This window comes from Rhamphochromis longiceps, linkage group LG17 (assembly GCF_057381845.1).
Source record: "Rhamphochromis longiceps isolate RC_006_pf linkage group LG17, R_longiceps_female_GT1.1, whole genome shotgun sequence".
NCBI lineage: Eukaryota > Metazoa > Chordata > Actinopteri > Cichliformes > Cichlidae > Rhamphochromis > Rhamphochromis longiceps.
In genome coordinates this window covers 8,637,352-8,665,289 of record NC_140573.1, presented here as the reverse complement: position 1 = coordinate 8,665,289, position 27,938 = coordinate 8,637,352, and the positions used below count along the sequence as shown (strand labels likewise).

Here is a 27,938-nt window from a genome sequence, read left to right as displayed (position 1 = left end):
TGTTTCTCGGCGCATTTTCCATCCAAGACCTAAGCTCCACCCTGTCTAAACCTTTCTCTTTTTTTTCTCTCTCTCTTTCCCAAATGGATTTTTCCCCCCTGGATCCCATCTGAACACACTTTTCCGTCTCACATTTTTCCCTTCTTGTTTATCCCCCCTTTCATTTTCTTCCTCTGCTCGCCCCTCACGTCTATCACATCAGCTTCATTTGGGTTTTTTTTTCTGAAGTGGTGAACTTGAGATGCTTTATTGTCACTTTTGTGTGTGTGTGTGTGTGTGTGTGTGTGTGTGTGTGTGTGTGTGTGTGTGTGTGTGTGTGTGTGTGTGTGTGTGTGTGTGTGTGTGTGTGTGTGTGTGTCAGCCGTTGAATTTTAGAGTCACTTGTCTTCATATAAGAATGCCATGTCGCAGAATATCCCCAAAATAGCATCCCAAGACTTAAAGATCAGATCAGAAGTTTGAACAAAACTTTATTATGGATCAATTTAAGTGTCAGTTATGCAGTTGAACATGTTCGACTGTTGCTGATTACTGTGTCAGGCATGCTTTTGCCTACACAGTAATTAGGCGCAGATCAGTTGATTAAATACACTTTTACAAGACGATGAACACGTTTAAAATAACCGTACGAGCTTTTCTCTTAAAGGTGTAGGCAGAAATACGTTGAACAGTCTATTTCTGGCTCTCCGGTGCCTTTATTCAGGGGAGCTAAGCATTACCAGATGCGCACCAGAGCTCAGACGTAACAATATTGCCATATTTGGTATGGCAGTAGCTTGCATTATTAACATATTTCTCTCCCCCTTGGCCAGCATTCCTGACAGCATAAAGGCTTGTTAAATATGTTCTTCATGCAGGGAAATTCCTTTTCCTTTCATCCTTTGAAGCAGTTTTGCCCCCCTTACACACTCACACAATGTGTCCATCATGTTTCGTGGGGGGAAGAAAGAAAGTGGGTCCTGCTGTAGGTGAAGTGATCTAATTTTCCGCAAGAGATGCGGTGATGTTAGTGGTGTTTGGTGGGGGGAGACAAACACTTGGGTCTTTGTCTTAGTTTTTAACAACACGAGTCTCAATAAGTCTCTTCCACCTGAGTTTTGAAATGATTCCGAGTTATAATAGCTTTGACCAGGTGGCAGCAAAATGCGTAAAGACGAGATATAAACCGTTGTTATTGTCACGACGGGATGGCAGATTCCAAACAGGATTTCTTTTTTCTTTTCTTTTTTGCATGAGGGCAAAGAGTTTGTGTTTGTAAGGATCGGACATTTCACTTCTCCCCTCTTCCCTGTAGCCTTATGTGTAGACTTTACATAACGGTACAGTGAGACAGCAGCACTGAGCAAGACGGCTGAAGAGCCTCTCCGGTGAGTTTGGACTTCCTTTGTTTTTTTTGTTCTGTTTTGATTTTCATTTTCCTCTAGTGAGCCTAACATTGGTGGCTACCCTCAGAATAAAATCCCCTTTATATGATAATAGAACATAGCAGATACATTTCTTCTAAAAAAAAAAAAACCAGCCACAAAAATAAATAACCCTTGGTAAAGCGTCTTCTTCTTTGTTTTCTCGCAAGAGACACTTTTTAAAAGATCTTTTAATAGCCTATAGGTTTCCCCACGTGGACTGATTGTCGTGGTTGTTATTTTTGTGGCCATATTTTTATAATTCCAATTCAAGACACTAGATGGTGATGTGTAAGGAATAACTGGTGGATGACCATTTTTATTATTATTATAATTTAAAGACTGACCAGAATCCAAACGTCAAACCATCTTTAAATAGAGGAGGACGTATTCATGTGATAACAGTCCTTGTCCGTGAAGCCTCTTACTCACGTCTGTGTGAGTATTCAGAATGGAGATGGACGTGTGGGTGCAGCCTTTTTGGATAGGGGGTGTGTCTTTGTGAGCACATGTGTAGTGTTCCTGTGTGCATTGCAACGCTGTATTATGAAAATGGGTCTCTATTTTTGTGGCAGTTATACAATTTTTTAAAGGGAGATTTCTATTGTGGCCCTGACAGAACGCACTGAAAATTTAGAAACAGCTACAAAATCACGGAAAAACACAACGGAAGTTAAATAAAGTACAATAGAAATAGAAAAAAACAACACAGTAGAATTTGAATGAAACACAACGGAAGTTGAATAAACAAATGGTAAGAAATGCTGCAAAAAGCGCACAAAACGCAACAGAATTCAAATAAAACACAATAGAAATAGAAAAAAACACAAGTGAAGTTTAGGAAAACAAGAGAAATACAATGAAAAATGCAGCAAAAGCTCAGAAAAAACTCAAAAAACAATCTAAGTGATTTTGGGGAGATAATTTGATGGACCAGCTGCAGAAGTGACAAGCAAACAGTAGGTAGCTAACATCAAACATGCACAATATTATATGAGTTGTGTGATTAAAACACATGTTACAAATCCAATAAGTCTTGAAGCGTTTTAAGGGGCAAACCTTTGCATGTTTTCCTTTCTTGTTATTCCCACAGCTGTTTGGTCACGTTGTCTCCACTGAAACATTTCACTTGTACTTTTTTGTGAATTTGTTTATTTTTCTCCTTCTGTTGTGTTTTTGTCAACTTCTGTTGTATTTTTTCTGTTTTCATTGTGTTTTGTATGCTTTTGTGGTCATTTTCTTTTTAAATTTCCTGATGTTTTCTTAAGTTACAGTGCATTTGACCTCTCAGGACAACCGTAGATATCCCACACTGAGACCCTCTAACACACGTCCAGCATGGTTAGGCCGGATAAAGACACAGTGTGTTAAGCAGGCTTGATGAGGAAAGTTGATTTTTTTTTAAGCTTAATCGTGCATTTAATTCCACAAATGTATGTAAAAATAAACACTGAAGTGGGAGAACACTCCTTTAATGGTCATTTATATTATTGCTTTGTTTGATTGTCCACTTCTCAGTTGTCCTTTAGTGTTGTAATGGTTTTATGCCTACCTCTGTGTGTGTATGACAGCATGTTTGCATCCGTCCCAGTGTTACAATGATGGGAAGCAGTGTTTTCATTTTACGTCAGTGGAGAATAACACGCAGCAATATTCATTCCATTATTCCCCGTTCATTTTAGGAAACATTCCAAAAGCTGGATGTGCGTCTTTTGTTGTAATTGCCCTTGCCAAATAGTTTCCACTAAAGCCATCGGAGAGCCCCTCACGCAAACAGCACACAATACAGTCCTTTGACCTTCGTGATGATGAGGGACTCGCTCTCCTTCTTGACAGAATCGATGATTGGATTGTTGTCACTGCTCTGCATCTGAGCGACTTCAAAGCCTCTGGCTGGGAAGTCTAAGCAGTTTCAACGTTGACCAATGCTTGAGAGATTCCAAGGCTCACTGTGACGGAAGCCCATTATCAGAACCCATCAGGACTGCATGACCTTCAGGAAGTCTAGACGGGTGGCAGCCCTCAGCTTCCTTATTTATGTTTAAGACACGGATGGACCAGGATCTACATGTTTAAACAACAGATTCCATTGTACTATAGCCAAGACAGATGTCATAACTAGCATGCAGTTTGTACTAGCAACATTTCCTTCTTCTGTCAGCTCACGGAGAAGCAGGAAATTTGATGAGTTACAGCTTGGTCGCATATGAATGGCTGCTTAGATTAAGCAAGCAATTAAAACGCAGAGTCCAGTTCTGAAGAAATATAAATCTGACAAGTTCACAAGAAGACAAACACATGAGATCACACTTTCACACAAATTTCTGATGTAACTTTGTGATACCAGACTTCCTGATTCATTAAGAAGGAAATCAGCTTAGTGAAGGTTGACCTCAAGTGCTTAACTGTTATATCATTGTTATATTGGCACAGACAGTGTTCACTACGGTGTTGTTCAGGGATATTTTTCGAAAGATAATTTCATTTTGGGTCTGATGATAATTTGGATTGTGCTTTCCTTTTTTGTTGTTTGCTTACTAGTGCTCTGAAATATGTTCTGATTCTGTAATCTGCTGTAGTTTCACATTGCACAAAGATGTAGTAAACCGAGGGTGCTAATTATCACGTAGTTGCCCATAACAGGTCATTTCCTTTGCACATCCAAATGCATTTCTGTGTTTGGTAAAAGATGGGAGGAATCTTTCGTCTTTTGCATTCTTGTTTTTTTAGTCATCAGCGACGCATCAGTTTTGCGTGAAAACACACATTTTTCCCCAGTGGCTATTTGAATACTTACAGTAACTCCAGCTTTGCTTTCCTCCCGTTGTTGTATACTCGTACTTTGCTTCCTGTTGAAATGTTATTTACTGCGTGAACCAGCAAAGCCAGAGAACATGCTAATCTTGAAATATAGTCGGACCATTTCCACAGCAGTCCTAAGAACCTTCTGGCTCTGTCAGCAAATGACAAAAGAGGAACCTCCTGTTTGTCCAAAAAACATAAAACATCTGATAACACGGAAACATGTCTTCCATTTCATCTTAAATTAATTATAGCTAAGACAAGTTCAAGGTAAAAATTCTCTTTGATACTTGGCTCCACATTTCTCTGAGGTTTAGTGCATTCCAGGAGTTGTTGCGCGATGAGGAGATTAAATGTACTGGTGTGTCTGATTTTGCTCAACCTGCCTGCTCTGATTGTAATGAACATGACGGATAACGTTAACAGATTCTGTGCAAACAGACAGAGTGTCTGGGTCTTTTCCTACACCAGTGTAGAAGTCATCGCTAAATTTATTGGGAACAATGTTTGGCTGTGAACTAATACACATTTGGTGTAATAGCAATTACTTATACCTGAAGGATTATCTATCTATCTCAAGGCCAATTCCCTGAATACGCTGATTGCGCTCAACTGTGGGTGTAAGTGCCTGTATATGGTCGATTAACTATAGTAAATGATGATAAATGTTACTGCATCCTCTTCTTTCAGTGAAACTTGGCTTGTTGATGCTGTTTAAAAGGTTTCATTCACAGGAAACTCGTATAGCTGCTATGTAAAATAGAATATCCATTGCTGTTCTTCTAGAATGATCAATTTTTATGTATGAAATTTATCCTATTACTTAATTTTTTTTATATTACTCTCTGTAATTAGGCACAGAGAGTGAAACATCCTTCGATCACCTGTGTAATCATGCATGTCACTTCAGACATCTACGATCTTATGATGAGTTCAATCATAACTGCTTCCGCAGCCCGCTGTGCCGCTTCAGATCCGTGTCTGCTTTCACCATTTTGATTATATAGCTGCACATTGTACCAGCCAGGTGTGCCTGAAGTATGAGGGCTTTCCTTCGTCTAAAGTAAGCCAAATTCCTCAGCTTGGAGAGAGAAAAAAAGAGGCTTTCTTTTGTGCCACGTCCATCTGCGATCAGGAATGATGGGGAAGGGGAAAAAAAGAAGTCTGAGTGGGGGCAGGTGTTAAAGCTGGGCAAGTGTGGTGGTGGTTGGTGATCCTGGCTGGGGTGGGGAAAAAAGAAGAAGGAATGCGGGGCTTCTGGAATGTACTGGAATGTTTAGAGCAGTCGAGGATAATTGAGTGAATCTGGAACAAGAAAAGACAAACCCAGGTCCCGCAGTGGAAGAATGTGCTTCTGGGACGTCTGAAGAAACATTCCATCCATTCAGACAGCTTCACCGGGCCCAGAACCTTCCTTAGATGGCACCGTAGGGAATACAGCTCCACCAGCCCACCTCCACCCATGCACCATTCCTTCTATACATACACATTTAACAGTGAGCTTCCTTTCAAATCCTTCTTTCCCTACATATCATACAACAAACTTCTCTTTTTATATATTTATAGTCTTTCCCTTTGAGTTATGTGTGCAGTATTTGTTTCAAGTCTGCCAAGATGAAAGCAGATACACGTCTCAAGAATATCAAGTTCAAGAATGAAGGTGTGCACACGTTTCCTTCATTTCGAAATGTATTTTGACCCAAGTTGGAATGGTGTGGGAATCAAATAGATATCTGCTACTCATCTGTCTTTATGTTCCCAGTTTTATCAAGATCCATACGCTATTCTTTTTGTAGTGAAGGTCTTTTGTGAAATGTATTTCTCAGGGATACAGTTATTTTTTCATTACCAAACTTAGTGTTGAGGTCAAGGAGATTCCTTACTTTGTTGGCAGCTCCTCTTCTGACATTACACTGTGGAGCTGTTTCACCTAAAATGTGAAGATGCGGGAATACTTATTATCAATCTGTCAGTGCAATCTCATCAGTGTTGTAAAGACGCTTGTTGTTCTTCATTCAAGGCATGATGATCAACTATTTATTGCTTTTTTATTGATGACAAGTAAAGTCAAGTAAAGTTTTGTGCTTTTAATATTTCTTCCTACATTTAAATTCCAAATTAAATGCTAAATGCTCTTTTTCAGTGCAACTAACTAACCTTCACTTTCTGCTTGTTCCTTTGATAAGCACCACCAAGAGGAGTCATAAAGTAGTTACTGCAGGTTTAATATAAATATCGATTTACCACAATGAGGATCATAATCAGAGGAAATAACACCACATACAGTGGTGAACAATGACAGCATTTCCATAATTCAGTAGTTCCTAGAACCAATTTTTACGGTAATAACTTGGAGTAATCGTTTTCTGCGTCTCACGTCACTGTTACACTGTTTCTTCTATGCGTTGAGGTTTATGTTTATGGACAGCTCTCTTAAGGTCCTGCCAGTCAGGTTGATGTTTGAACACTGTAAAACCTCTATTCTTTTGTTTTTCATTCTGTTTTAGATTTGCTGCTGTTCTTGGGATAATTATCCTTTGAATGACCCAATTTCAGGCAAACTTTAGCTGTCACATAGATGGCCTCACATTTGACTCTAGAATACTTTGTTATACAGAGGAGCTCATAGCCACCTTGGTGATTGCAAGGTGTCCAGGTCCAAATGAGCCATTCCTGTACTATAATGAACTTTAACATTTCACATGCTGACTGAGTCTGAGATGTGACTGTTGGATTTAGTTTTGTTATTTTTGTTTGTTTTCAGTTTCTCTGACCGTTGCGCTGTCTGACCTTGAAGTGAATTTTCCAGGATACCCACTTCCGAGAAAATTGCGGCATTGGCCTGAATGCTCCAAGCTAGCAAGCAGCCAGAACGTCTGCTTTTGTAGAGGCAGTCACCTCTGCTGATGGTCATCAAATCAAGTGCGAATCAAATTTGATTACCCTCATAATTACCCTGGAAGTATGGGACATAGTTTTTCACAGGACTGCATCCTGTGAAATGTCCCCCCACATAACTGTAATGTGTTATTAACAGGAACACCAACAAGCTAAAATGGTCTAAGTCAGGGGTGGGCAACTCCAGGCCTCGAGGGCCGGTGTCCCCGCAGGTTTTAGATGTGTCCTTGAACCAACACAGCTGATTTAAATGGCTAAATTAGCTCCTCAACATGTCCTGAAGTTCTCCAGAGGCCTGGTAACGAACTAACTGGAAGTGGACGCCAGTGCAAACGGGGCAGGTGCCGTATTGCTGCAGGAAGACCATCATGGTGTGGATCACCCAATCGGCTATTTCTCAAAGAAATTCAATGTCCATCAGCGAGGGTACAGCACGATTGAGAAAGAGGCCCTCTCTCTGCTGTTCGCATTGCAGCATTTCGAGGTGTATGTCGGTGGCAGTCCCTCGCCTGTGATTGTTTATACCGACCACAATCCCTTGGTATTCCTAATGCGGATGCGGAACTCGAACCAAAGGCTGATGAGGTGGTCCCTCCTGGTGCAGGACTTCAATTTGGAAATCCGTCATAAAAAGGGCACAGAGAATGTGTTAGCGGATGCCCTATCCCGTGTTTTCCCTTAAACATGACTGTCCAAAACATCTACAAAGGAGATGTCTTTGATTTTGGGAAGGGGGGTGTTACGGCTGTGGCCATAAGAACACTGTGTGGGCTGTTTGTTCTGTGTCTCTTTACTGTGTTTAAGACTCTTTACAGGTCCCTCCCCTAATGAAGAGTAGTGAGCAGCTGATTGGACCATGGAACAGGTGACCACATTCAAAAAGCCGCTCTGACAGCTCCAGGGAGAGAGAGAGAGAGAGAGTGTGGAACGAGCGAGTAGCCTGACAGCCGTCGCAGTCCTGACCCTGGTTTTCCCAGCCTGTGTTTATCTTGTGTATTTGTGGGAGTGTGAATTGTAAAAGCCGCTCCTAGTGCATTAGCTGAGAGCTTAGGCACTCGTGGGCTGAAGCGGAAGGGGTGAGCTGCCTTTTCTTTTGGAATCGTTTTCTCCTGTTTTCTTGGTCAGGGAGCGAGGGATAGCTCTGTCATTTGTTTGTTCTTTTTTCTTTCTTAGGGTTTAGTTAGTCTTTTCTGGTGGGACTTAGTTGGTTTTGTTTATTATTTTGGCCTGGGCTCACCCTGGAGCTATGCTTCTTGTCCTTAAATAAAATCACTTTTTTTACTCACAACTGGTTTGGATGTTTGGCTTGGGAACCAGGGCGGGGATTTGTCTCTCTCTCCTCCAACCTTATGTGCGTCCCTACCCGCCTAGACTAGGGGCGTAACATAAATGGGGGCTCGTCTAAGCTTGGTTGGCTCGAAACTTTTTAAATTTTAATAAAAAGAAAACAGAAGTGTTGGTGTTTGGACCCAGTGGTCCCTGTGAGTCCTCCTCTGTTGTTTTAGGATCCCTGGAAGTCTATTTTAAATCTGTTGTTACTGACCTTGGTTTTAAGTTGGACAGTGATTTTAAATTGGACAACCAAATCAGAGCAGTGGTGAAGTCCAGTTTTTATCATTTAAGGCGACTGGCAAGACTAAAATCTTTTCTTTCGAGGCAGCACCTTGAAACAGTGATCCATGCTTTTATTTCTTCCCGCCTGGACTACTGTAACTCACTTTATGTGGGGGTCAGTCAGTCATTGCTCTCACGTCTGCAGCTGGTTCAAAATGCGGCTGCACGACTCCTAACAGGAACTCGAAAAAGAGAGCATATAACCCCCGTGCTGGCCTCTCTGCACTGGCTGCCTGTGTCTTTTAGAGTTAATTTTAAAATTCTTATGTTTGTTTTTAAATGCCTACACAGTCTTGCCCCGCCTTACCTCTCTGAGCTTCTTCATCCCCACATACCCTGTCGGTCTCTCAGGTCAGCTGACCAGCTGCTCCTGGAGGTACCGAGATCCAGGAGGAAGCTCAGAGGGGACAGGGCCTTCTCTATTGTGGCTCCAAAATTATGGAATAATTTGCCCATGCATGTTAGAGAGGCCCCTTCACTGTCCACTTTTAAATCACGTCTTAAAACCCACTTTTATTCCTTGGCTTTTAACCTCAGTGAGACTTAGTTTCTTTTTTTTAATGCAGTAGTTATTTAATGAATGATTTCACTCTTCTTTTATTTGTTTTTTATTTATATCTCATGTAATTTTATTTTACAGTTCCAATGTACAGCACTTTGTGTCAGCTGTGGTTGTTTTAAAGTGCTTTATAAATAAAGTTGATGATGATTGTTAGGTATTTTAGTACCATGGTAGCATTTACTGGATATTGTTTTATAGTGACATTATACAGGAAAACTCTGTCATTCAATAAGGCCCCTTTGTTTTAGTTATTTTTCTCTTTGACCCAAGAATTGATGTGTGAGAATCACAGGCTGGTACAAGGTTGAAATACCACAGAGATCACTCCCTCAGCTACATTAGTTTCTTAATCTTTTAGACGCCTGTTGAAGGCCAAATGGTTTGTTTCAGATTTCACTAATGAAAGAACTCTTTGTTTTGTGCCTTGAAAATATGTCGCTGAGATAATCACAATTGTAGCTGAACTAATAAACTACACAAAAGATGCTTCTTCACCCAAGGGCAGGAAGACGCTGCCTTATCTTGGTCTGTACTGGTTTAAACTGATAATCTGCTGTCTCATGAATTTTACCCTCTATATAAACTGTTATACTTGTGAATAAAGTTGAGTCAATTTGGGAAGACAATCTGAAGCAGTCTCTGTTTTCTTGTTCTCCCAAGCTGCTCCCGAGCTCGTACTAACACGCTGAATGGCATGCTTGAATATTACTTGAGAATATATTTGACTGTGTTACAGACTAAGGTACATTCTCTGCTGATAGGTGAAGGTACATTCTCTGCTGATAGACGTCCACGCCTCGAAGGAAGTCGATCCACGGATTAGGCCCTGGAAACCGTTTCCTTCAATGATGATGATGATAATCATGTGATTCAGGTGTGTTGACCCAAGGTGAGATCTAAAACCTGCAGGACACCGGCCCTCGGGGCCTGGAATTGCCCACCCCTGGTCTAAGCATTCCATTTATTAATTTTATTATTCATTTATATTTTTATATTTCTATGGATGATGCACTGATCGCAGACCACTTTTAATTTCGTTGTACCTGTGACAAAGACAGTAAAGACATTCTGATTCTAATTGACCAGCCAACAGTCCACAGCATTATTTACAACCACATATGAAGGGAAATGTATGTCCTTCTATAACTGAAAAGCTACATCCGGGTAGTGTTTTGCATTTTCCTTGGCAAAAAAAAAATCTAACAAACCCTTTTTGTTTTGTTTTCTGATTTGTCCCTACAGAGATATGGAACCTGTATTTTTCCTTGTTAATGATTTGAATAGACTGTTAACTCGGGTTTTACTATCAGGTTTTGCTCTGTTGATCCAGTGGATAATTGATTGAGCCATAGGCTCATGGGGTCCTGGGCTGAGCGCCTGGCTGAGGGCTGACAGACTCAGGCTACACGTGATGGTCGGTGCGCGTCACCGAAGCGCTGTCGCTCGCCTGGAGACTGGAGCAGGGCTGACTGACACTGTGTGCAGCAGGCTACTGTAAATAAAGAATAAAAGCCCAACAAACTAACAGGGAACAAATAAGCAAGCTAGGAATTATCGAGTCAGCTGACTCTAGTATTTTTCTCTCGCATTCATTCGCCGAGTTGTCTCTCAGGGTGTTTTTTTTCTCCAGATTTGAACGTGCCAAGTAAAGGGAACGCAAAACATGGCTGGTTTGATGGCAGCTTTCGGTCATTACACCCACGCCGTCGTTCGGGGAATCCCTGTGTCCCTGGCCAAAGAAGCGCTGCGGAGCAGCCAGACGGAGGTGGACCTGGCCAAGGCGGTGAAGGAGCAAGAGGCTTACGTCGAGGTCCTGAGGACGAGGCTCGGGCTGGAGGTGGTCGAGCTCCCCGCGGACGAGTCGCTCCCGGACTGCGTGTTCGTGGAGGACGCGGCCGTGGTGTGCGGTGACACGGCGCTCATCACCAGACCCGGGGCTGAGAGCAGGAGAGGAGAGGTAGGGCAGTGTCAGCATGATTCAGTACGACGAAAATAAAGTTTGATGTGAAAGTGGAAAGGAAGGCGTCCTCCCGCCTCCTTTGTCCGCTGTGCTCACTTGGCATGCAATTAAGCTGCAGGAATAAGCAGCTGGATGCACTGGCATCAAGATATACAAGTGGGTGATGAGGGTCACAGCACGTAGGTGGGTTATAAACATATATTTTTACCAGTTAATAACATCAACGAAAACGTAAGCATGAGTCAGTTTCTAATTAACTTAAATAAAATCGGATGTGTAGTATTTAATTCATCCTTAAACAAGCTTGGATTCAGATTTTGAATTTTACAGCCTGGAAAAGAGCTGCACTATTCAAAGCTATACGTGAAACCAGCTGTATGTATACTAGGCAACACATATTAACCCAGTGCACTGTGCACCAGCCTTTAAACAGGAATTATGCTCATTACTTATATGAGGCAACGCCCATATTAAAGACAATGCTGCTTTTGTTTTTAACATAGCACACTACAAAAACTATATAAAAAAGTGACAGTTTAAAAAGAACTGAGATGCTGAATGTTCATGCACTTTTAGTATGTATTGCCAACTTTAACATCATATTGTTTCTGTGGTATGGAGAGCATTAATGTCAGAGCATCCTAGAAGCCAAGTAGCTCAGATTCTGGCTGATTAGGAGTCTGATGAGATGTCAAGAGGAAGAGCAAGGGGGAGGTGAATTTAGGACTCCACAGAAATGAATCAATCAATCCATTTTTTCTGAAACAAGACAACAGTATGAGTGCACTTGGTTGCCTAGTGAGGCTGGCTGAAATGTAGGGTGTGTGTGTTTATGTGTGTGTGAATGACAATGAGGGAAATGGTAGGATGGTTTCTGTGAAAGCCCCTGTCATTTCACATCAGAGTTACTTTGCTTGGCTCACTGGTGCTAATGGTCCCCGGCCTCACTGGCGGCGGGGATATTGATTGAAAAGCTCGGCGCTGCTACCTTCAACCACCACATTTCATTTATGTTGAGCGCACTGCCCATTATATTTGTGTGAACATGTTCCAAAGCCATCAGCGCACTTTCACTGTGATACTTTATAACCTTTAAATGTGATTTTTTTTTTTTCTTCTAGATTTCATACACAAAATTGCAGCGGTTTGGTGTCCAGCCTGTGTTCAGCTCATGGGAAAGTTTCATTAATTAAAAGAAAAAAGCAAAAAATTTTGGAAACTTCTGAGATATAAGAACATAAATGTTTGCAAAACAGCCACAGATGGATTCTAATGAGTAAATGACTCCTGTCTTGGGTGGAATTATAAATGACTTTGCTGAACTGGATACTTATATTCGTAATGAGATATAATTTTCAGCGCAAATGACACATCATTATGATTGTGCGAGTTAAAGCCCCGTGGGCCGTAGGATACGCTGTGAAAAATCAACAAATGGCTTTCCACACTAAAGGGAGCAGAAAAGCTTTTGTTCCACAGTTAATGTTATGTGGCAGCTTGGCAGTGAGTGATAAAGGAATGTTTCTGCTTGTTTATGTGTGCGTGCAGAGATGAGAAGCTTTTCTGTGTAATGTCATTTTGGGACTTTATATATACATGGAGCTGAACAACCGTTCCCAGTGTAATGCTCTGTTTTTAACACAGCTATAGGGTTTTAAAAAATGGACAAAATGCTCTGCTCCTTGTATCTCCTGCACACGTATCACCAAAACATGTGTCATCAGCTTGTTTTCCTGCCTTTCATTCAAACACAGTCCGGTTTTCTTCACGCTCTTATCAAAGTCAATGCTTACAGAGCTCGACTACAACATATTCATGTCTCTCCTTACCAATTATTGCTGATAATTTGCTCAGACGAGACAAGGGTTTATTGATTTTTACTTATTGAAGATGTATGAAGGAAGGCTCAGTGCAGGTTTCAGGAAAAGCCTCGTCGCCGCTCGCGATTAAGAAAGTAAGCGAGCCTCTATCATTGATTCTTTTGAAATAACCAATCAATCAATCAAAGCTTTATTCGCCACATGCAGGTTGCCCTGCAGTGAAATGGGACCCCCGGGGTACACGTCCTTTGGATTGTCGAGGGAAAGCAAAACTTTGTTCCGAATGTAAAGTGTGTTGATCAAGCGCTTTAGAGAGCTCGTGTGAAATGACACGAGGAAATTAATGTGGGAATTCAAAGGTGTCACTTGCTGTGTTGTTATTATTTTAGTCTTGGTTATTGGTTTCTGGTCCATTAGATCTGCATCAAGTTTCATTTGCTCATGTTATTGCAATCCTCTTGTCACTACATGGCAGATTAACAAGTTGGTTTGTGTTATCTGACTTTTCCTCTCTGTTTTTCAGGATACTTTTTTTTGCATTTGATCAAATGCATTGTAGATTTTAAAATTGTTCAGCTCTGTAATTTCTCAAAGATTGCTAGAATCTTTTCCATTAGGCTTTTGCTTAAAAGCTTTTCTATGAGGAGAAATGTTTGTCTAAATTGATTGCATTATTGGGTACTACAGCCTGGAGCTCTGTATAAACCACTCCAACAAAGAGCCGAAGCTATTTTTCCCCTGAATGCCGAGCATTAGTATGAATGCTTAACTGACAGAATTCACTGAAAGAGGAGCTGTGGATTGTCATATGACCTTTAATTTCTTGCTTATTATGAACCCATTTATGCGTCATAATGAAAATGGCTCTGTTTTTTTGGCTTTAGTTACTCCGTGAGGAGCTGGGATGCCAAACCGTTTGCGTATAATGTCGAACATTTTCGAAAAACAGAGATGGAAAATATTTACTCAAGGTCCCCAAGAACATACGTCTGAAATACAGTTTTCAGCTTTGAATGCATTTTGTTCCCAGAAAAGTAGTAATTATAAGATTTTGCTTTGACAGCTTGCGAGCTTCCCTTTTCAGATTGCAAACAGCCACCTTGTGCTGTGTTATTACGGCAAATTGGTTAGCTTTTCGAGGCCAGTGACAAACATGAGCAGAGCTTTGTATTAAGGATGACTTTCTCTTTGTGACAGATGTTTTTATCAGGTTTTTTTTGGTAATTTTTTGTCTGTTTCTGCTATTCATTGAGTCTTTTTTTTAACCATCATTCTTGTCGCTTCACCAGAGCTGTTGCATGTAAAGTCCTATGCCACCATGGCCCACTTGGCTCATGACTGGTGTTGACCGCTTGCGAGCTGAGGACTCACACAAAGTACTGACAGCACAGCAACAACAGGAAGTCTCACTGAGCTGTGCTCTGCATGCAAAGAATGAATAACAATAAATAAGGAAAAGGAAAATACCCCTGTGACCCACTGACCACATTTCAGCCTATAATTTAATGACAAGTGAATCCAGCAGAAATGAGCGTGCTGCAGATGTGCTGTGGATGAGCCTGCATGATTGTGTTGTTGTTCCTCTCTTCAGAAGCTCTGACGCAGGTTTTGAACTGCTGGCGTCCTCGTGCCAATCAAAACTCGCATGTTTTCGCTTGCGTAAATACTTTATTGATCCTGCTTTCAGCAGCAGCTCAGGTTCATCTTTACATGGAGGACAGTTTTGCAAAGGATTTTTAAAGGGATTTTAAAGTACAAGCTTATTCAACTGAACTGAAGTTAACTTTTGGATAAAAAGGTCACAAGTTAGAAATATGTCTAGTTTGTCCCCCAAGTACAAGGTGTGATCAGTTCCATATTTGGGCTGGCTCACATTTTTTTTTTTTTTTTAAACACAGACAACAAACAACAGATAACTCATTTACAGCATAACAAAGTGTAAATAATCATGTGGGTTTAAAATTTTTTTATTTTTATTTGGTTGATTGATGGCTGCTGGAGCAAAGCGTGGCTTTTCCTGCATTTTGGGACTAAAGGCCGGCATCCAGAAAGCAGAAACTGACTGCGTAAAGGGTGTGAGTCAAACCAGCCAGCCACTCAATGTGATTAGGGATGGGTATCGAAAACCGGTTCTTGTTGAGAACCGGTTCCCACTGTTTCAATTCCTTGGAATCGTTTGCCACTTTTATAAACGATTCCCTTATCGATTCCAGTCGCCCCGAATGACGTCATCACGTTGAGTAGCGTCTTTTACCCAGTAGGAAACACGGCGCCTGAGCGGCACAAACGCTCAAAAGTTTGGTTACACTTTATGAGAAAGGATGACAACAGGGCAACGTGCAATACTTGCAAAGTAGAGATTTCATCAAAGGGAGGAAACACTACGAACATGCAAAAGCATTTGCTCAAAAAACACGCGATTGCGTTCAACGAATGTCGTGTTTTTGATCCGCTCCGGACTAGCGAAGCTCAACCCAGCAGCAGCGGTAGCGTTTCCACGTCCTCTCCCGTTAATACTGCAGGTAACTAATCAATTAGCATTGCACATTATGTTAGCGTGATTTACCTTATTACAAAACCTGCTATTACTGTGCGTTGCATTTAGATAACCATGATGAGAGAGACAGAGTCTGGCTGGCTCAGATGCTGGCAGTTCTCGCTGCAGTCTACCGGTAGCGTCTCCTTTCAGGCCAGAATAATTTATGTTAAACTTTGTTATTGCTACAGGAGAATATTTATTTTATTATTTTACATATACATTTTTTTTCCTGGGGACCCCGTGACACCCCATTGAAGAGCCGTAGGCTGTGGATCTCTTAAGATCTCACTGTTGGGTTTGTAAGGCCATGTTACTCCTAAATTTCTATCTTGTTCAAAGAGAAGATATAAAACACAGTTCTAAGCTAATCGACTTTAGTGTTCTCCTTTTAAAAAAAAAAATAATCGATAAGAGAATCGAATCGTTAAACAGAATCGAAAATGGAATCGGAATCGTTAAAATCTTATCAATACCCATCCCTAAATGTGATAGAGTGAGTTTGTGTTTCTTAGAGATAAGTAACAGTGATAACAAAATTAGGTCAAAGAGAAGTCAAAAGGGCAATAAAATCAGGTCGATGTGGAAATAAGAAAAGTTCTTTAACAGTTCAAAAAAAGAAATACCTGATACAAAATGTTCCTCTTTGGGGGTTCTGTCTTGTGTATGCACATATGTGATTTCATTGAGGGTACCAAAGAAAGCGTATATGTGTACCAACTTTTGTGCTGTGACCCAGACCGAACAGCAGCTGAAGAGTCAGTAGCTAGAAGCTGGAAGGAGAGGGACATGACGGCCTTAAACTTCCCATTCATGTTACAGACGTGCCCCCAACTGTCGATGAGGAGTTCTGCTGTAACATCCTGAGTTGTCCAAGTGAGACGTTCCCACTGGAATTGAGTAGCACACAGTGGACTGCTCTTTTAACTCTCTGGGGAGATCCAGGACGCATCACGGACACAAAAGTACAAATGAGACCTGAGGCTAAAAAAAAAAAAAAAGAGGAAAAAAGGCTCCCCAGATCAATATAATATAAAAATGTTTCTATGATTTTTATGCTCGTTCTCATTATTGCCAGTTTTTTCTTTTACATTTATCCCAAACATGTTGGTCAGGGTATAAAAAATGTCTTCATTTGACCCTTGCTGTAAGAAAACCACACTACCAAACAGAATCTTATCATTTAGTCTCCACTCTCACTGTGGCCACAGCCTCGCATTGGCCTCTGAAACAGGCAGCTGTTGGACATGGCACAACAAAATTAGTTTTCCTCCAGAGAATAACTGGGTTCATTCTCTGTGACAGAGTGCAGAGCAGAGTAATCACAGTCAACCTGCTGCTCTTCACATTCAGTCCAGCCCGTTAGTGCACATTAGAAAAAATGGTTCCTTTGCCCTTGGTGATCTGCTGTCTGGCCACAAAGATGCCAAAGTTGAACATGTGACATGGATTGTGTGTAAAAATGTTGTTTCGAGTCAAGATATGTTTTTTCTTTTTCTTTTTTTTTTAGATTTAAATATTGCTTTTTGTCTGTTTTCAAGCTGGAGATGAAAGTGCAATTTCACGGCAGAACAGTTCTAAAATTACACTGTAACCTCTAATCTGCTCGAACCATAACCTCCGTTTCATCACTTCGCCTGCTGCCGAGCGAGCAGGTTGTTCAGACTTTCATAATTACGGCACAAGCACGGAAATGTGGCATTTCTGCCTGTGAGAACCCAAAGGTAGATAAAATTTGGGTTGTAACTTTTGCTCGAGAATTAGCCAGCCGTAACAGTGTTGCTTCAGCAGACTCGTGGTTTTCAAGCGTCTCACTCTGGGATTGCTTCCTCTCGTAGGGTGGATGGAGATGCTCTTCAATCCTTGGGAGTGACGCCTTGGTGGATAGAAGGTGTTTTCACAGTAGTGATTTCTGCTGAACTTTTGAACTGCGCCGTATAATTGTCGCCCCAGTAACTACAGACAGCTGACTTTTTTTTTTTTTTTTTTTTCGTATTCTTACCTGGAGCATCAGGTTGTGCTGGCAGCCTCTGAGTCTGACAGCAAAGTCGAGTTTAATTGCCTAGAAAGAAAATCCCTTCTCTGATCCTCGACCCTCACTTTTTATGTTTTTGCTCAGGCAAAAAAAAAAGACCTTAACTTGCAGCAGCTAAGCAGGCAGGCGTGCGGGATTTAGTTTTATCAAGTAGAATTCAAAGCTTCAGTGAGGTAATTACTGAACTCCTCCTCTGACACTGATGTTTTAAGTGTGGCCCCTAAATATTTAGAGTGTGCTACTTGAGACCTACTGTATCTTGTAATAGCACACGGCTTAAAGGGCGACTGCAAGTTGCCTGGAAAATAGCAATCATTTAAAAAGTGCTAAAAATCTGTCATAACTGAGTGTACAAGACTTGGATGTCTCCAGGTGTGGAGACAGGATGGAAAATCCTGCTCCACAGACACAATATTTAGGTCATGTTTTTATAGACGTAATATTTAGGTTCAGTCCACGTAGTTTATGCTTCCACGTGGGCCCCCTTTTCCGGTCATGCTTCGTGTAGCTACCCCCACAAGCGAACACCAGACAGCACATGAGCCTTGTTTTGACTAGACGGCCTTTTGCAGATGCCGATTCCTCGCTGCCCTCCCCTGCTCTTATACGACTTCCCTAACAGAACTGAACTGGCTTCCTTTGCGGAGACTTAACATCCGAGTGCGAACGTCGGAGAAGGGCGAGACATCTGAAATCCGCCAGCAGCGTGTGGGACGGGGTCTACGTGCATTCCCCAACTGTCTGTAACATTCCTACCGCATTTAACTTGCCCTTCCTCCCGCTGTTTGCCTGTCTGATTTCCTCGTCTGGATCTTTCATTCGTAACATCTTGGTGCCGCTGCTTTCTCCCATCCTCATTCATTCTTGAGACCGTCAAAGCATTAGCTGTACAGTCTCGCTCACATAATTGCCTACATTTATATTAATGGACTAACTGTTGTGTTAAATCACCCACTTAGTAATGTAGCTTGTTCGCCACTCAAAAACTATAAGTCTCCTTTTGACTGACTTGTGTAGGATGTGTAGAAAGTGCTATAAATGTTTCCCTCGCTGACTTGAAATGAAAATACACACATTTTACTAGATAAAATAAGTTAATTTGTAAAGGTGTAGTAAATCAAATCAAACCACACCGAACGTTAAGTGATCCACCTCTTTAGTTTTCTGCATGGGTCAGCCAGCACGTGCCGGGGCTTTGCCTCTCATGTGGGTTGTGCAAAGATGGAAGTGGGTGAACAGCCTAGACAACCCTCCCCAATAATCTTGGACCACGCCCACTTTTAGCCCCAGGTTCACCCACCGCAACCCCTCCAACTCAGCATCAGCGCGGCAGCCTGGGAGACAGATGTGGGAGACTCGTGAACAGGAACTCCTCTCAGCCTCGCGGGATGACCCGGTCACACTCGGCCGTCACCGTGGGTGTGCGAATGTCTGGTTTGGTATGTGAGACCAAGCAGTGGAAGACATAGGAAGTAGGCCAGGCATAGACAGCCTTGCTGAGGTCAGAAAGGGTGCAGAATAAGTAAAGAAAAAAAGTTGTCCTTTTTTTCACTTGAAGTTTTGGTAATGTGAGAAAGGCCCATTTAGTTTAGAAAAATGATGTGCTGTGTAGTTTTCTCCTTACTTTTGAACATTTTTCTACTTTTGTCTACTTTCTGATCTCGGATCCACCAGACTACAAATTCAGAGTAAAGTAATACTAAGTGGAGATTGATACATATTTTCACTTTTCAGTGGGCAAAGAATTTTTCATTCTAATTTAATAATTTAAATTTCCTTTAAAAATGTCCTTGCCCTTGCAGTCTTAGCAATGTTTCTCTTGTGATTTGAAATATTTGCTTTAAGCTTTGAGCTGGTGCATTGCCGTTTTTACCACATCTAAAGGGAAGTTTCACTGACCTTTGATTCCAGGAGTGCCAATGAAAGTAAATATGTAAGCTCACAATCCCTCTTAGCACCTGTACTTCAAGACTTTACCATTTATAAGTGGAGCAATGCTTGCTTTTGGGGATTTGTACTCTGAGGCATGCATTAATATGGAAAAAGTGTTAAAGTGATGTGAATTCACTGACCATGTATTAGTTACACATTGCTAATATTGGGTTAGCTGCCATTTTTGCTTTCTGAACTGTCTTAATTCATCAGTGCATCGATTACAAAGGTGCTGGAAACATTGAGAGATGATGTGACTCTCCTGTTCTATCACATCCCAAAGGTGCTCTGTCCAAGTCAGATATGGAGACTGTGGAGGCCATTTAGATACACAGAACAATTTGGCATGTTCAAGAAATGTCATGCCGAATTCTGACCCTGTTGTCCGAATGTCACTGAAATCGAGACTCATGAGACCAGGCTATGTTTTTCCAGTCATCTATTGTCTCATTTTAGTGAGCCTGTGCAAGTTCTGTGTTCTCAGCTGATAGGGGTGACACCCCGTGTGATGTTCTGCTGCTGCAGCACACCTCCTTTAAGGTTTGACATGCTGTCCATTCAGAGATGCTCTGTGTGCTTTGGTTGTAGTGGGTGGTTATTTGAGGTTCTCTTGTCTTCTTATCAGCTTGAAGCTGTCTGGCTATTTTCCTCTGATCTCTGGCATCAATGAGGCCTTTTTAACTTAGTTGTGTAGGAAAATCCCAGCATGTCAACAGTTTTTTGAAATACTTAGATGAGCCTGTCTGACACAACAACCATTCCACATTCAAAGTTACGTAAATCCCCCTTCTTCCCCATTCTGACACTTAGTTTGAACTTCAGCGGGTCGTCTTGACCATGTCTATTTTTTTTGAAACACAACAAGCATCTCTAATACTGAAAACGCCAGTAAGCATTTATCTTGGTATCCCGTAATAAACTAAAAGCTGCTGATGACAAAATGTTTGCCTCTGCCACATTTTACTACAGTTAGTAAATCAAGCTGAAGTCAGAAGGCTAACTGAAATATATTAATGCTCATTTTATTATCTTTCTCTCTGCTTTCTCTCTCAATGTTTGACTTTTCACTCTCACACGTATCTTTTATTCTCAATCTTAAAAACAAAATACTCTGAGAGACACAAAGGGAATATCTCAAGCCTTCCAGGCTACAGCCTCTTGTCTGTCAGGCTATTTGACAGTTGTGTTTAAATGCCGAGTTTCCTCCGCTGTCACTAAACAACAACTTCATGCACTGGAGCTGACATTCAAAATGCAAAAGGTTAAAGGTCATCTTCACTGAAACACCACGATATTCTGCATGAACATTTTTCTGGTCATTAACCTGTAAAACTAATAAAAAAAACATATGATGCTAAACTTTGTTGTTCTGCTATTAAAATCCTTCAAAGTCTTTTGCTTGGTGACTATGAGATGCTAGTTATAGTTTTGATATATTTATTTGAATAATTTTAGGACAGCCGGAGATTTACTGACCCTAGTTTGCTTCCTTTCTTTTTTATGTGAAGACAAAAGTGATAAATTGAGGGTGAATAGCCAGCAATAGTGGTGAAACAATTGTTTACTGCTCTCTATGTTAGCATGCTAATAAGCATTAACACAGAGTGCTGCCCATCAGGCTGAATGGAGTCCACAGACTGCGTTTAACCAGATGAGAATGTTACAGACTGTCGGCCTGGAGCGGAAAAACTTTGGAAAGCTCCCCCTTTCCCGCCTACCTCTTTGGACACTATTATTTAAGTTTCTAAATTCAGATTTTCTCCTTCTTTGTTGCCTTAAAGGTGCAAGCTTCTCTCTTATATCTTCATATCGACTCTTTCCACTTTACCTCCAGGTAAACCTCTTTCCTTATGTAGAAAAATGGGGGTGTGGCTGTATGCACATAGTACGCAGATTGAGCCTATTGATTTAGAATAACTAACATGTGCATGTTGGTAAGAAGATAATCTGCTGGTGCCCACATGCCTTAAACCTGATATGGCATGCAAACAGACTTTTGGGGCGTTTTTGACACACTTATTAATAAATGAGGGTCAATATGAGGATTGTGTTTCTATACTGATTTTTGTCACCACCACAAGTGTTCAGACAAATCTGTTCCATGTGTTTGAAGAAAAATTGGTGGATATTCACTGCTATAAAGATTTACTCCTTCAGGACCATGAAAGTTTGCAGTTTCGAGGCAATCCAACCCAAAGTGGTGGATAAGTCAACAGAGCGACGGAATAAAATTGTCCACAAAGCTAAGCAGCTAGCATGCTTAGAACGTATGGCTTATACCTTCTCTGGTAAAGAACTTTCTGCTGTTGTCTCTTTATAATAACTGATCATTTGCTGAAGCTTTAACTGCTTTTATTTTTTCTGGATTTTAACATTCAGACAGATGACTCTGTGTTGATGAAAAGCGCGTTCAAAGTACCCCAAAAAGCTAAAAATGTGTCTCCACAGTGGGTTTACAGGTGTGACTCTGTCAAAATACTGCTCATATCCTGCATGTAATTATCACCAGGCGCTGATGTGATGCTGTTTTTTCCTCAGTTGGCAGTTTAAACCGACAAAACATTAAAGGAAGTCTGTATCAGGCTACTAACTTAAATAGACTTTTTTTTTTTTTCCAATGAGCTCATACGAGCTGAAATAATGTAATTCTACACACAATCAGTAAGTGTTGTAAAAGCAAGGTTCATTATAGTGTTGATAGAACATGGTCGAAACTGTTTTGCTTTTGGCGCTTGGTTTCTGTTCGAAACAGTGCCTCGCTCCTGGCAACCTGGAGCCACATCAATAGTGAAGTAAGTGATGAAACATTGAACTCAACCAATTAAAAACAAAAGTAAATGAGGCACAAGTTGAAGCTTAACTTCAAGGATTTTGTAACTACTTTAATTTTTCCAAGTGCTACTGTAACTTTAGGCCTTCTGTGTCAATTCCACTGGAAGTACACACGGCACAAATTATTAACCCTTTTATTTCACGTGCTTGTGGTCACATCAGAAGATTAAGCGTAACCAAGCCCTTGATGGCAGCTTAAACTAGGTAAGCCTTTCACACTGTTGTTAGCAATTAACAATATAACTACTCTTTGTGCGGACCAAAAACAAAAAGGTGGCACTCACACAGAGCTGCATATGCTGCTTATGAATGTGTGTGTTCAATTCCACCCATAGAAAAGCACCTCCGCCTGCAGACACGTGTATTTAAGGCCATATTCCCCATCTTATCTTTTGTCTCTGATGTGAACAGCAGTCGTGTCGTGTAGATTTTGTGCTTCATTGCTGGATTGAGTCCTGGGTTTAGTTCTGTTTTCTACTTCGTTTTAGTTGAATATGCAAAGCCTCCAGAGCACTGCCCAGGCAAAAAAACAATGTTTTTACATCTGCTCAGCTCTCAGATCACAGAGCCAATATTGTTTCAAAATTATCTTTCTGACGGGAACATGAAGCCATTTGTTTCTGCAGCACGTTCCAGTTTCCCCTTCATTCCTGTCATCATATCTCTCCTGTTGTCTCTTGTCTGCAAAATGTCCTTTTTCTTTTTTTTTTTTCTTTTTTCTTTTTTCCACAACAAACATGTATTTAGGGCTGCCACGATTAGTCGACTAGTCACGATTACGTCGACTATCAAAATCGTCGACGACTGATTTAATAGTCGACGCGTCATTTGAAGCTTTGTAAGATCCCAAAAGCAGGAATAAGTAGCAGGATTTAAGAGTGTAATAACGGACTGAAACAGAAGATGGCAGCACTGCATGTACAAGGATGCCAGCTGCCGTTAAACCCCGAAGAAGAAGAAACTGTGTCCCAGAATTCATAGCGCGGCCCAGCGCAGTTGTCAACAATGGCGGCAGCTAGTTAGTTTTAATATTACTCTTATTATTCTTTCTGGGTCACAAAATAAACGTTTAACATATTTTCAGGCGAGAATGTAGCTGTGTAAACCTCAAATATCTGCTCAGTTTATCAAGACACCACATATTTTCAAAAGCGCTCCGACGTTTTCGGAGGCGTCTGTTACCCACTAGCTCGATAGCTAGCCGGGGGCCATGAGAGCACCGGACTCCCGGCAGATCGTTTTCAAACCCACCGCCCTACTCAGGTTAAACATATACAAGTCACTTAGATAACTTAAAAATGTTATTGTTTGGATTTTTTCAGTATTTTATTTGTTCCTGAGTAAATCGGCTGAGTTTATTAAACTCCACCGAAACAATCTGCACATTTAATTAGAATTCAATTAACTATCATCTTGTCTTTATGTTTAGTTAGCACAGACCTTAAACACTTAAAGCTGTAAGCTAATGCTAGTTATATAAGAGCAGATGCTGCTGGTGCAATAAGCTGTACTTTTACGTTCAATGGATGATGATCTGATTAGTCGACTAATCGCAAAAATAATCGGTGACTAGTCGACTATCAAAATAATCGTTTGTGGCAGCCCTACATGTATTACTGCTGGAGATTTGTATGGAAGATCCACGACTGAACAGGAATGCATCTTTGCACTTGTTGAAATGTTCACTAATCATAAACTGATGATAATCATCACTCTGTCAATGATGAATGCTTCACGTGTCTTCGCTTAATTTTTGGTTCATCCATCACAGCCTGGAACAAATACTTCTGTCTCTGTATGAACTTCTCCTGCTCTCTGCCTCTTTGGAAAGGCCCACCCATTGGTCTTTGATGAAAGTGATATATCTCAGGCGCCCTTTTTCCTCCAGAGCCGCCCTCTCTGAGTTAGCACTTTTTTGGTCTCCATTATTTAGTCTGACTAATGCGGTTTGCAGAATACTTTTTAATTGTGCCGCCGTACAAGGCACACTAGAAATTGAATTTAACAGCGAGTGAATCTTGGCCGATGTAATGAGATAATCTCAGCATTTGAACAATATGTGGCCATGTTGCTGTGCCTTATTGTCATGTTTCTGAGTAGAATGATACCATCACCACTCCTATTCCCAAAAGAGGAATTGCATGACACTCCTCAATTGTGTGAGCAATTTAAAGTAAGTGGATGCCAAGCTAATGATGCAGTTAATTAGAGGATTCAAGAAGATGACATTCATTATGCACTGGATGCTTTCTGAGCAGAAATGCTGTCAGCCAATGAGTTCACGTGATTCCATTCCAACCATGAGACAATATCAAAATTCTGCTTAGAGCCACAGAGGTTTAGGGTGTCAGAATTAATTGGTAATAATTTATGTATTTCACAAACGATTTGCTTAAAGTAGATCTGCATTACCATTGGACTTCAGTTAGCTGAATCTGCTTTGGCCTTTCACTATGAGTGTTTGATCCTTTTTTGGTCGACATTACTGTACCGTCCAAAAAGTCTTGCGTTACACCTTATTCCTTTGTATTTTGCTTCCAAGCTGCTATATCGGTGTAATTTTTGAAGTGGTCTTAAAAATATGGTTGTTTTTTTTCTTTGGACTTTGGCTGTTTTTACCCCCCTTATTTTCAGTCCAGTCTTGTATCTGAACAGTTTCAAGGGATCCTTTTAAATTGTAAAGTCACTGACCTATGAATCATTTAAACATAAACACCAATTTCATGGGATCGTGTCAAAGGTAAGACAGTATTACAGGCATAAAATAACATTATAGCACCAGCATTGTGATTCCCAAAGAGCTATTAGCTGTAAGGTAAAGTCAAGTAGGCATGGTGTGTAATTTGTCCTTAAAAAATCTGAAGAATCTGGACAAGTGGAGAACAAAAGAAGACGTGCCAGACATAAAGAAAAAACCTTGTGCATCTTCAGCAGATGAACAGCATCTGAAAGTCATGTTCTTAATAAATGGATAAAAATCCAGCAAAGAGATGCATCTGGCCCTTCATTCAGTAAATCTATTATTCAAGAAAGCCATTTTTAATGAAAAGAAACAGGGTAAAGCCAGAGGAATGCCAAATTACACAAGAACGTAACTGGAAATCAACAGGTCTTGTGGAGTATTGAATCCAAATTGGGAAATTTTGGTTTAAATCATCACCAATATGTGCGGAGGAGGTCAGGAGAGAAATACATCAGCAAAGGTCTTTAGCCATCTGATTAACAACTTAATTTTTCAAGATGAAAATAATCTCAAGCTCAATGCCAATGCTGCAACATTATACGCCTTTCCCGTTTCTCTAGCAAAATATATAGAAATGAAGTGTGGTTCAAGGATTCTGCACAGTACTGCATAATATCAGGATGTCACATAGATATGCTGGAAAAATAAGACTGGTAGCACGCATCTTTTTCTTTTTGAATTGAGCTCTTCGCAATAACTGTGGCTAGGTGCTGCTAGTCCCGTTTCTTACATACTCAGGCCAGAAAGCTAGCACAGCAAAGAATCTAAATTACAGAAATGTTTCTTAAAGGAAAGGCCTCAGCTGATAATTAGAGTATAGGTTCACCTCCAATTTCAGCTTCTTTCTTTAGTTAATCATATGCACAGTGCATTCCAGGTCATGTACTAGCTGTATAAAGGCTAGAGTGACTGAAGCAGACAGTAAATGCTGTTTCCTGCTTGGTGGTCTGCATGAATTCTTATTATTTGTCTTTATTCAAGTAAACATGATTATACCGTGTGCATTTATTCTCAGACAGAGGAGGTGATACGCTGGTGTCTGCCGAACACGGGTGAGTCAGGAGAGGGTAGGAGGGTAGAGGACATGATGGGTGAGATCGGCTGTTAACTCTCACACTGCGTGTTTGAGTTTTATCTATTCTTTGTGCTGCTATTATACATGCTGCATTTATCTGTGTTTTCTATCCTATAGATACTGATACATTAGTGGATGTTTATATTACATTACATTAAATTGTCAAAAATTCTAATAAAGTCCTCAAATGTGTAAGTCATCCATCCTGTTTCAAACACTTAAGAGTTTAAGTTTACTCTTGCATGTAATTGAGAACAGATATCTCTAATACGGTCATACACACATAGCTCACGTCTGTGGATGTGGGCACTGAAGCGCCATCCAATTCTTATTCAAACCTTTTGTTTACAAGGGGCATCCAATCAGAAAAGTAATGAATTAAAAGTAGAAAAAAGTTTGTTTTTTTTTCTGATAATGGATAAACTGAAGGGTCATATCAGGTCCCAGTGTAAGGTAAACAAGGATGCAAAGTTCCTTTTCAAACCATGTAGTTTTCATTAACAAACCTTTCTACAGAAAAAATGTCTTAAAGAATAGAAATTTCCCACTTTAGAAAATGCCATTCATCCCTAGGTTTGAAAGAAGTACTCTGTAAAGCTCAATTTCTGGAGTACAAGTTTGATCGTAGTCCTGTGGCTCGGGGCTAAAAGCATGTCTGTACTCACCTTCATGTTCACTGGTTTACTAAACAGTCGCAGTCACTGTTTCTGCCAACACCTCTGATGTCATATTGCATTTATGTAATTGAAAATAGGAGTGCACAGACTTGAAGAAGATTTCTCAGCCAAAATAATCATTAACAGTTCTTAACTATGTATTTTCATAGATGCTTGATTTAACGTCTGGTAATGTGTGGTAATGTCTGGCTGCAGTTTCTTTCTCCTTTTTTTGGACATGTTCACATACTGCACCTTTGTGTGTGAGAAATCTGTGTAATCTGTGCAAATTAGGTTAAGCAAGTAGTAGCAAGAGTGCTCCTATAGCGCACCTATGAGTTATATAGATAACCCATATACCACAAGGCTACGCAGAGGCCTACATGTGAACACCCCCTCCCAGTCTAAAAATAAACGAATGAATACTAGTAGCAAATCTGTCTCAGTTTAGTTAGCCTAGAGTTTACACCCAGTTGTAAACCGTCTGTATTTCGATTCATGAGGGTGCCTCTTGACCTTGACAAAGATACTGCGCCTACCTCCTCTAAAAGTGTTCTTGACTTGGCTAAATGGTTTTAGTTCTGTTTTTTAACCATGGAAATAATTCTGTCATCATCCACTTCAGCTGTCTTCTGTGATCTAGCCGACCTTTTGGTGTTGCTGAGCTGGCCGGTGCATTCCAGATTGTTAATTTGGCCACTCCTAAAGTTTTTGCTATGTTTACTTTGTTTGTCTCTTGTGCTAACATCTCTTCAGGCCTTATATTGTCAATTACAGTGAAAAGCTATAAAATACAAACACCTTCAGATATCATATCTGCTTCATTTGTCACAAGGGAACAATTGTCCATTTAGTTTTCAGCCTCTGACGATTGGAGAGCACGTATAAAAGTTAGTGCAAACTTTTGGTAAAGGCTTTGAATTAAAGCTGAAATCCTGCACTGTAATCGCTTAATGAATGTTTAAAATCCACCCTGATAGTGTAGAAAGACAGAAATACTTCAATTGCGTCTTTTTCCAAACGATTATGGACCTAACTGTCTGTATATGCTTGTATTCACATGTGTGGCT

The 27,938-nt window shown here is 40.7% G+C and overlaps 1 protein-coding gene across 4 annotated transcripts in view; it reads left to right on the top strand.

Annotated features, from left to right (window-relative positions):
- The first annotated feature begins 8,027 nt into the window (after positions 1-8,027).
- ddah1 (dimethylarginine dimethylaminohydrolase 1) overlaps positions 8,028-27,938 on the top strand; it is an 82,599-nt gene continuing 62,688 nt past the window's right edge. The window contains exons 1-3 of one of the 4 annotated variants that reach the window (XM_085387622.1): positions 8,028-8,179; positions 10,041-10,153; positions 10,910-11,236. In XM_085387622.1, coding sequence (XP_085243748.1) covers positions 10,943-11,236 — 294 coding nt within the window. In that variant the 5' untranslated portion in view covers positions 8,028-8,179; positions 10,041-10,153; positions 10,910-10,942. Of the gene's footprint in view, positions 8,180-10,040; positions 10,169-10,233; positions 11,237-27,938 lie in introns of those variants that run through there. The other 3 variants (XM_085387621.1, XM_085387623.1, XM_085387620.1) reach the window with 3 other exon arrangements.